The 9978-nt window shown below is 59.8% G+C and overlaps 1 protein-coding gene across 1 annotated transcript; it reads right to left on the bottom strand.

Moving 5' to 3' along the window:
- Window positions 1-3847: 3847 nt before the first annotated feature.
- Window positions 3848-9424, bottom strand: DLX3 (distal-less homeobox 3). The gene is made up of 3 exons (XM_038754757.1): window positions 9100-9424; window positions 7021-7211; window positions 3848-4198 (listed from the first exon to the last, which is right to left on the bottom strand). The coding sequence occupies exons 1-3, from the start codon at window positions 9422-9424 to the stop codon at window positions 3848-3850; spliced, it is 867 nt and encodes a 288-aa protein (XP_038610685.1).
- Window positions 9425-9978: the final 554 nt, after the last annotated feature.

Here is a 9978-nt window from a genome sequence, read left to right as displayed (position 1 = left end):
ATGGACTCGAAGTGGATGGAAGTCAGGTGCTGGGGAGGAGCAGGTGGGCGGGCCGGGTGTCCTTCTCTGGCCGTTTGCTTCTGCAGTTGTCTGCTTCGGGTCGAGGGGACCCCCTGGAACACCCGCGTGTGTGCGTGATGCCAGGCTACCCGAATCTCTCCGGTCGGGGCACTCTGGAGCGGCTGCCTTGGGTTCCTGGCTGGGTGGACTGCGGCCACCCCTCCACGAGTGGGTCACCCTCCGTGAAGCCCGGGGGTTGTGTCCCTGCGCGGGGGTGGAGGGAGGGATGCGCTAGCCATCTCCAGGGGAACCCGGGCGTGCAGGGCTCCACGCAAGGCCGGGAGCGGGGCCGGCCGGACTCCGGGGTTCCCGAGTGGGAGGGGGCTGGATGCCGGGGACCCGGGAGGAGCCGAGGACCGGCTGGCCGCGGCCGGGGAGGTGAGTCACCGGTTGGCTCGGCCTCTTGGAGAGGTAAATACGGCGCTCACCCTCAGACGTGAGGTAGTTTGTTTACTCCTGTGACACCAGGCCCAGCCAGGCCTCCTCCGACAGGAAAAGGCCCGTTCCCAAGGCCCGAGGCCCCGGGGGGCGATTTGGGGAAGGGGCCGAGAGGCTCGTGGACGAGGGTGGGTGGGGGGGTGTCCGCGTGGGGGGGGACACCGTCACTTTAAGAAGCGGGGTGGGAGGGGAGGAGGAAAAGGGCTGAGTTGTACACGCGTGTGCTTGCATGTGCGGGTGTGTGCGAGCGGGCGAGATCAAAAAGCAGTCGGGGTTGACCCCGCGTCAGGGGAAGAGGCCGGGACAGAGACGCCACGCAGAACCGCGGCCCAGCTGACGCGTGGATCTTGTCCGGTCACTGTGTCCTGGACCGAGGGGCGGGCAGGGCGGGGGAGAGGGCAGATAAATGGGTGGGAGGAAGCGGGGGTGGGGGGGAGATGTATTAGCCTTAGGTCTTCACCCCCCCCCCATCTCCCGGCACCCTAAAACCCCAGCCCCCGCTCCCCCGGTTTGGACTCGGTCGCCTTCCCCAATCTGGGCTCTCCAGCGTCAGTAACGAAATGTCCCTCCCGAGGGACGAAGGTCCCCTTGCGGTGGCATAATAATAATAATATTTGTTAAGCGCTTACTACGTGACAGGCGCTGTATTAAGCGCTGGGGTAGACGCAAACAAATCAGGTGGGACGCAGTCTCTCGCCCACATTGAGCTCACAGTCTTAATCCCCATTTTACAAATGAGGTAACTGAGGCACAGAGAAGTTAGGTGACTTGCCCAAAGTCACACAGCAGGCAAGTGGCGGAGCCGGGATTAAAACTCAAGTCCTTCTGACTCCCACGTCCGGGCTCTATCCATTAGGCCACGCTGCTTCTCCCGGTAGAGACTCAGCCAAGAGCGCAGACGTTCCTGTCTTGCCTGCTGGGACTCAGTTTCCCCCTCGGGGACCTTGGCCTCCCGCGGAGAGAGCCGAGGGGCCCGGGCGGGCTAGCGTCGGGCTAGGGAGCACCTCAGCCCCAGTTACTTCCACTGGCCACGACTCAACATACTGATGCCCGTCTACTTGTTTTGTTTTGTTGTCTGTCTTCCCCCTTCTAGACTGTGAGCCCCGTTGTTTGGTAGGGATTGTCTTTAAGCGTTGCCAAATTGGACTTTCCAGGCGCTTAGTCTAATGCTGTGCACATAGTAAGCGCTCAATAAATGCGATTGAATGAATGAATGAAAAAGGATAAACTTCATTTTCCGGGGTGGGGATGGAGACAGGCCCTGAGGGATAATAACCCGCTCCCCTGGCACCAAATTTGGGGACTATCCTCTCCGGGAATATTGTGAGGAAAATCGACCCCAAGCGCTCCTCCCTCCAGCTGCTTTGGAGTGTTTTCCCCCCTCCTCAATGCCTCCAGTCCTCCTCCTCCTCTTTGTCTGACCAGAGACGGGGGTCGGGAAGCCATCTGCACCCCGGGGAGCCCCCACTAAAGAAAGGCCGCGGGCAGTGTGGACGCCAACGGTGGGGTTTTTATTAACAGAATGTATAAAGTTGGTCCAGTAAGAAAGCGGGAAGGAAGGCGAGAGACGAGGTCGTCCGTTCCGGGATGGGAACGGCTCTCGGAGACAGATTTAAAAAAAAAAACCAAAAACAAAAACAAAAAACCAAAATTCCAATCAAAGAAAATAACCCTGTTTCGCTCAGCTATACACACGGGAATATGTACAGTGGGGCCCGACACACACATACACAGAAGGTCACATAAATAGGAGAGCTTCGAGGCTATACAACACGCCAGCGGAGAGCTGATGTCGTTTAAAAAAAATAGTCATTTTGTCTTAAATACCCACGATAGAATTCTTTTTTTTTTCATTTTCTGCAGTTTTACGAAACCGGCGCTGATTTTCCCCCCAACCAGGGGATTGGTGGGGGCGGGGGTGGGTGGGAGAGGAAAGGAGAGGAGGGGAATTAAGGGAAGGGGAGAAGACGTGGAAGTCCAAACCAACCTGGTCCTTGCGACCCCAGACCGACCGTTCCCCACCAACCCCGAGCTAGACAAGCCCCAAAGCCGCCGAAGAAGGGAGACTTTCCTCGGGCGAGTGGGCGAGCGGTTATTCCCGAGGCTGACGCAAGTTTTTCCTGCAGTTCAAATCGAACCGATGCGGGGGGAGGGAAAAAAACGCGATGGAAATTTGGGGTGTTTTCTTTCTCCAAGGCGGGAAAGGGTGGGGGGGGGGGGGGGTCGATGGCAACGGAAGACCTGAACTGAGATACCGTGGAAGCGCTTCTGGCCTAGTTGCTAACAATGCCCTTAAATTTTCTTCTCTTCAACAGCTTAGACCGACTTGTGCAAAGTTCTGTGCACTAAAACAAGATTCTCCCCCCGCCCCTCGGCCACCCCCATCTCCCCCAGGACGAGTCCGAGCCTGGAGGAGAGTGGTAGGGGGCGGGAGGGGAGTGGGTGGGTGGGCAGGGAGGGTTGACTGGTCTTTTTAAAGGCCACAACCATTTTGCCTACTCTGGAGCTTTGGCTTTTGCCTAAAAATAATAATAATAATAAAAATTTAAAAAACAAACCCAAGACGTGTGGGGAGGGGCGGGGGGGGGAATTCCCCCCTCCACCTCTAGAGAAGAAAGAAGCCGCCGCGTGGCCGGGGCGGGGCGGGGGTGGGGGGGGGTGGGCGGCCTTTGATGTCCGTCCAAGCTGTCAATCAGAGCCGGCCGCGGGGAGGGGCGGGGGCGGACAGGTCATCCGACCAGTTGGGCGGCCCGGAGAAGCTTGGGACTGGACTGGGTTTTAAATGAAGACCAAAAAAAAACCAAAAAACCAAAAACCCCAAGGAACCCGAAGCCCAACTTCCTCCCTCCCCCCTTCCCAAGTCCTTGTCCTCGTCCCTGCCCAAGCTGGCGTGATTGATCGAAGTAGCTTGCGGCGGCCCCCTCCCCCATTTCCCCCCTGGACGCCCCCGCCCCCGCCCCCTCCCTCCGGGCCGGGAAGGGGAGGGGGCGGGAGGGAAAGCGACCGCGAGGAGCTGCCGGCGCCGGGCCTCTGAATGCGGGCGTGCCACCCGGATTCCCGGCTCTTTGCAAAGTTTGTACGTCCCGTTCCCGCTCCCCGCGGGCAGGGCGGGGGGAGGGTAGGGAGGGGGGCGTCTCTCTCTCCTCTCCAGCTCGCCCTCCGCCCTGCCCGCGGCTTGCAGCTCCGTGAGTCTGGTCGCCCGCCCGGGCGACTCCTCCTGCTGTCCTGCTAGTCGGACCCGCCCCGGACTGGGTGGATGGGTGGGCCCGAAAGGGCGTCGGGAGGGAGAGGGGGCGCACCCTAGGTACGCGACCCCCCTCCCGCCCCCTTCCCCGTCTTCGGGGCGCCCTCAGTACACCGCCCCCGGGGTGGGCGGCGGGCCAGGGGAGGCGTGGTGCAGGTTGCCCGGCTGCTGGGCCGTCGCCTGCAAGTGAGGGGCGCTGAGGTTCTGGTGGTGGTGATACCAGGGGCCCGAGTCTTCCAGGTAGTTGGGCGAGGCGCTGTAAGGGAGCGGCTGCGGGAGCGGGTGGCGACCTCCTTGGTGGCCGTGCGAGCCCGCGTCCCAAACGGCCGGAGAGGGCGGGGAGTTGCAAGCCATGGAGTCGCTGTTGTTGGGGCTCAGCTCCAGGGTCACCGGGACCTCTCCGTTCTTGTACAGCTTCTTGAACTTGGACCGACGGTTCTGGAACCAGATCTTCACCTGGGGAGGTGGGGAGGGGGCGAGAGGTCAAGAGAGGCGAGGGGCGTCCTCCTCTTCCCTCCCCGTCCCACGCGGGACCCGCGGCCCTCCTCCATCTCGCCAGTCTCGCCCCGACCCCTGGCCCACGTCCTGCTTCTGGGCCGGAAGCCCCTCCCTCCTTAAATCCGACAGACCAACAGCGCTTGGCACATAGTAAGCGCTTAACAGATACCATCATTATTATTCTCCCCCCTCTTCAAGGCCTTACAGAAGGCACGTCTCCTCCAAGAGGCCTTCCCCACTTTTTCTCATCTCCCACTCCGGCGTCGCCCCGACTTGCTCCCTTTGCTGTTCCCCCAACTCCCAGCCCCACAACACTTATGTCTGTATCTTTAATTCTATTTCTTTATATTATTGCCTCTTTATTTGTATTGATGTCTCTCTCCCCCGCCTCTAGGCTGTGAACCCGTTGTGGGAAGGGATTGTCTCTCTTTATTTCTGTATTGTGCTTTCCAAGCGCTCAATCCAGTGCTCTGCACACAGTAGGCGTTCAATAAATACGACTGAATTGAATGAATGAACTAAGCCCCACTTTTTCTCATCTCCCACTCCTTTCTGCGTCTCCCCGACTTGCTTCCTTTGCTCTTCCCCCATCTCCCAGCCCCACAGCACTTACGTCTGTATCTGTCATTCTATTTCTTTATATTGATGTCTGTTTACTTGTACTGATGTCAGTCACCCTCCCTCTCCCCTAGACTGTGAGCTCGTTGTGGGCAGGGATTGTCTCTTACTGCATCGTGCTTTCCCAAGCGCTCAGTCCAGTGCTCTGCACACAGTAAGCGCTCAATAAATACGACTGAATGAATGAATGCATCTTGTGACCAAGGCCACAGCGGTGACTCAATGAGGCTCCTCGGGGTTCCCAGCGCGGTCCCAAGCGTGAGCAAACACAAAGACATTTCCCCCCTCCTTGACGCCCTCCGCTCCTCTTTCCCCACCCCACCCCCCACCACCCGGTCCCAGGTCTCCCCCAACTCAGACCCCCCCCCAAGCCCCCCCGGTCCCGAAGCCCCGGCCCAGTTCTGCCTCCCCACCCCCTACTTCAAGGACCAGTTAGGCCCGGGGATGGGGTCGTCGCAGGTGACTGGGGCGGGGGTCCTGCCGGAGTCCCCCTGGCTGGGTGGGAGGGGTCTGAAGACACAGCTGAGATGTGTACTCACACCGGCTCACTCTCATGCTAGGACATCTACACTCATATGCACGCACGTCCCCATGTCCAGACACATACAAAAAAAAATACTACCCACGCATATCCACACACGAATAACCCTTACAAAGTACAAATTCGCGCACATAACGTGTCCGCCAAGTCGATTGCCTTGTTCTCTCCCAAGCGCTTAGTACGGTGCTCTGCACACAGTAAGTGTTCAATAAATACCACTGATGGATAGATTGTCATACATTCACGCAAACATCTGCCCAGGTGCGCGCGCGGGCGCTCTCTCCCTCTCTGTCTCTGTCTCTGTCTCTCTCTCTCTCCTCATACACACACACACACACACACTCACACACGCACGAACACAGTGAGGAGCCCTCAGGTGTACAAACATGCACACAACACATTCAGCATCGGCCGCAGACCCCTTGGACCGGTGATACGGACCGGGAAACAGAAAGTGGCAAACGGCGCCTCATCAGCCCTCAATTCACCCCTCCCCAGGCCCAGTCCCTGGGCCCGGGTCCCCGCTACGATGAGCCGAAAGAGGGTGAGCTCGTTGTGGGCAGGGATTGCCACTTGTTGTATTGTACTTTCCCAAGCGCTTAGTACAGTGCTCTGCACATAATAAGCACTTAATAAATACGATTGAATTGAATGAATAGGAGTGTTCTAGCCCAGATCACACACCCAAAGAACACTCCGATTCACTCCACCCCCGAATACAGATACTTCTAAGCCAAGCCAATCACACAACACACACGTAGATATCTACACCCCGGAACATTCACACACACGCACACAGACGAAGGTCCCCACACCCGGTACACTAGCACACACCTAGACACACTCACCCCGGTACACTAACACGCATACACACATAAATGTCTACATCCTGGTACGCTAAAACACGTAACTATCCCCGCTCTCGTACACGTACCCATAGTTATCTCCACCCTGGTACACTAACACACAGGACCTAAAAAAATACCTCCACCCGGGCCCACAATCACACACAGACATCTACACCCTAGTACACCAACCCACATGCACACATAGATAGCTCCCCTGTGGTAGACTAACAGACACACAAACGCGTAGGCACACATCCCAGCGCACTAACACACAAACCCACTCACCCTGGTCTGCAGCATGCGTGAGCACACACACAAACACACACACACGCACAGATATACATGGTAGACGAACACAACTCACTCTGGTCTGCAGCGCGCGCGCGCACACACACACACGCAGATATACATGGTACACAAACACCACTCACCCTGCTTTACAGCACACACGTACACGCACGTAGATATACCTGGGAGCTATCTACACCTGACATAGTAACACAGACTAGCACTCGGTAAATAAACAAGCACAGATTCGCCCCCCGGTGCCCAGCACTGCCACACACAAGCACACCTACCCCCAAAGAGACAAGTTTTCGGTGACCCACATCCCCCCCCCCCCCCCCCCCCCAGCTTTATTTGAGGGACTACACAGCGGTAAATTGTCCACTGCTCCTCCGAACAGCGCATCCAGCGCCCAGGGAAACCCCCGGAGCTAGCAGTGGGGAGGGGTTTTTTTTCCCTCCTGCTCTTTGCCCGGGACCGGTCGTTACCTGGGTCTGTGTCAGGCCCAACTGAGCTGCCAGCTCGGCCCTCTCGGGCAGTGCCAAGTACTGGGCCTTTTGGAAGCGGCGCTGCAGAGCAGCTAGCTGGTAGCTGGAATAAATCGTTCTCGGTTTGCGAACTTTCTTGGGTTTCCCATTCACCATGCGGACCTCGGGCTCCGGCTCTTCCTTCACGGACACTGCGGGCAGAGAAACAGTCCGACTCAGCCTCCGCTTCCTTCCCGGCTCGGAGTGCCTGCGTTTCCATCCCAACCTGGATCTCCCAGCCCCGAGCGCCTGGGCCCCTGAACCGCCCCAGGACTTCCCAGCCCCGAGCCCCTGGGTCCCCCGATCTCCCCTCGTCCCAGGAATTCCCATCCCTGGGCGCCTGGGGTCCCCGACTCCTTCCACTCAGGATTTCCCAGCCCCGAGCGCCTGGGTCCCTGAAACAACCGCCCCTCGATTTCCGACCCAGAGAGCCTAGATCCCCGAACCCCCCAGGACTTCCCAGCCCCGAGCGCTTGGGTCCCCTAATCCCCCTGCCCCAGGACTTCCCAGCCCCGAGACCCCCTGTTTCCGAGCTCCCCCGACCCAGGACTTCGCAACTCCGAGCTCCTGAGTCCCGAACTGCCCTCTCCCCACCCCCAGGACTTCGCAGCCCCGAGTATCTGGATCCCCGAACTTCCCCCTCCCAGGACTTCGCAGCCCGGAGCGCCTGGGTCCCCTCTCCCCCTCTCCCCCTCCCAGCACATACAAGACTTCCTAGCTTTGAGCGCCTGGGCCCCCGACCTCCCCCTCCCCTCCGTAGGATTTCCTCGTCCTGAGCGCCTGGGACCCTCAGCCCTTCCCCACCCATCTCTTTTGGATTCCCGAGTTTTCCAGCTCCGATTCCTTGAATTTCCGATCCCCCGGTGGATCGCTTGGATTCCCGATCCATCACCCCCCCACCTCCCATTCTCCCAGCCTCGATCGCCGCCGTCCCGGCCCCCGCCCCCTCCCCCGCTCCCCCTCCCTCTTCCCCTCCTCCGGGCTCAGCTGGCGCCGAAGGGGCGGGAAGCCGAGCCGGGACGGGTTTTCCCGCTGGGGCAGGGCCCGGGCCGCCCACGGCTCGGAGGCGCGTCCGTCCCTCCGTCCATCCCTCGTCCTCCTGTCCCCCCGGCCATCCCTCCTCCTGCCCCCGACCCTTGCCATGCCCCCCACCCCCAATTTTTCTCAGTTTCTCCTCCTCTCCCGGCCTCTGCCCCTTGCCATGCACCCCCCCCCAAAAAAAAAACTTTTCTCAGGTTTTCCTCCTCTCCTGGGGCACCCCTGCTCCTCTCTCGGCCTCAGTCTCGGGCTCCGCACATCTCTCTTTATTCTGTCTCTCTCTCCCCCACGGTTTCACTCCCCCTTTCTTTCCCTTTTTCTGTCTCTTCTCTTCCCCTCCCGTCTTCCTCCCGTCTACCTCTCCCTTTTTTTTCTCTCTCCCTCTCTCAACTCCACCTCCTCCTTCTCCTCTGCTTCACGCCGTCCTCCTCCCGGCCTCTCCCCGCTGACCGGTCCTTTGGTGAGGGGCGGGGTGGTGGTCTTCCCTGGCCGAGACCTCGGTCTCTCTGTGTGTCTCTTTCGGTCTCTCTGTCTCCAATCTTGCCTCGATCTTTCTCTGTGTCTCTTTCTATCTCTCTCTTTGTCTCTGCCTCCAATCTTGCCTCGATCTCTCTCTGTGTCTCTTTCGGTCTCTCTCTGTCTCTGCCTCCAATCCTGCTTCGGCCTCCCTCTGTGCCTCTTTCGGTCTCTCTCTCTGTCTCCAATCCTGCCTCGGTTTCTCTCCGTATCTCTTTCGGTCTCTCTGCCTCCGTCTCTGCCTCTCATCCTGCCTCATCGCCCCGTTGCGGGGAGGCCCGAATGTGGCCCTGGCCGCGACTCGTGGAGTCCAGGGGAATAGAACCCAGGCGTTCCCGGCCCTGCCGCGACTCTCCCTCCCAACCCTCCCACCAACCCCTCGCCCACCCGGGGCCGGGGGGGTATGTGTGTATGGGGGGGTCCTATGACCCGGGGAAACCCTCGGAACCATCCCCTCCCTCCCCGCGGCCGGACGGTCTCTCTCACCTGGGTCCTGGGTGGGCACGGGCTGGTCCCGGTAAGCTCCGTACTGCCGGTAGGAGGCGCCATACGTATACTCCGACTTGGGCGAGTAGGCGCCCGCGCCCCCAAGGCTATTGAGATTGAACTGGTGGTGGTAAGCGTACGGGTTCACGGGCTGGCTATAGGGCTGCGCTGCGTAGTAGTCGTGCTGGGGACCGCTGTAGTAGCCCAAGTCCGTGACGGAGGACTCGGGCAGCGTGGGCGAGTCCTTGGACGCGACATGACAGCTGAGGGAGCTGGAGATGTCCGTGAGGATGCTGCTCAGCTTCCGATCGAAGGAGCCGCTCATCGCGGGGCGCCGCCGGGGGTCCGGGCGGCGGGGGGTGGGGGGGAGACCCTCCCCAGAGGCGGCTGCAAACGGGGAGGGGGGGAGGGGAACGGGGGAGGGGGAAGGGCCAGGCCGGGGGCGGGGGGCTGCTGCTGAAGGGGGGGGAGGGGGGGAGGAGAGGGAGGAGGCCGCTCAGATCATCTTGCTCCGGTCCTTGCTCTGGTCCTTCCTGGCGGCCAAATGAAGCTCGACTCCGCCGGCGCGGAGGGTTGTAGCCTTTAATTGAGGAGTGGAGCCAGGCGCTGCGGCTTCTGATTGGCTCCCCGAGTATCGCCCGGAAGACATCTCTGGGTGTGTGTGTGTGCGTGTGTGTGTGTGTGTGTCCGTGTCTGTGTCTGTGAGTGTGTATGCGTGTCTGTGCGCGCGCGTCTCTCTCCGACCCTCTCCATCCGTTGCCGACTTGTACTTTCCAAGCGCTTAATCCAGTGCTCTGCGCCCAGTAAGCGCTCAAAAAAACCGATAGAATGAAGGAATGAATGAATCTCCCTCCCTGGTCTTTCATTCATTCAATCGTA

This window comes from Tachyglossus aculeatus, chromosome 11 (assembly GCF_015852505.1).
Source record: "Tachyglossus aculeatus isolate mTacAcu1 chromosome 11, mTacAcu1.pri, whole genome shotgun sequence".
In the NCBI taxonomy this organism is placed as follows: Eukaryota; Metazoa; Chordata; class Mammalia; order Monotremata; family Tachyglossidae; genus Tachyglossus; species Tachyglossus aculeatus.
The sequence above is the reverse complement of the archived record's forward strand: the minus strand, read 5'-3'. Positions and strand labels throughout refer to the sequence as shown.

Excerpts from the sequence above, each read along its gene's own strand:
- DLX3 (XM_038754757.1), bottom strand. The coding sequence starts at position 9,424 with ATGAGCGGCTCCTTCGATCGGAAGCTGAGCAGCATCCTCACGGACATC. Across the intron at positions 7,212-9,099 it reads CGTGCCCACCCAGGACCCAG|TGTCCGTGAAGGAAGAGCCG; the intron begins GTGAGAGAGACC and ends CTCTGCCCGCAG. Across the intron at positions 4,199-7,020 it reads TGGGCCTGACACAGACCCAG|GTGAAGATCTGGTTCCAGAA; the intron begins GTAACGACCGGT and ends CCACCTCCCCAG.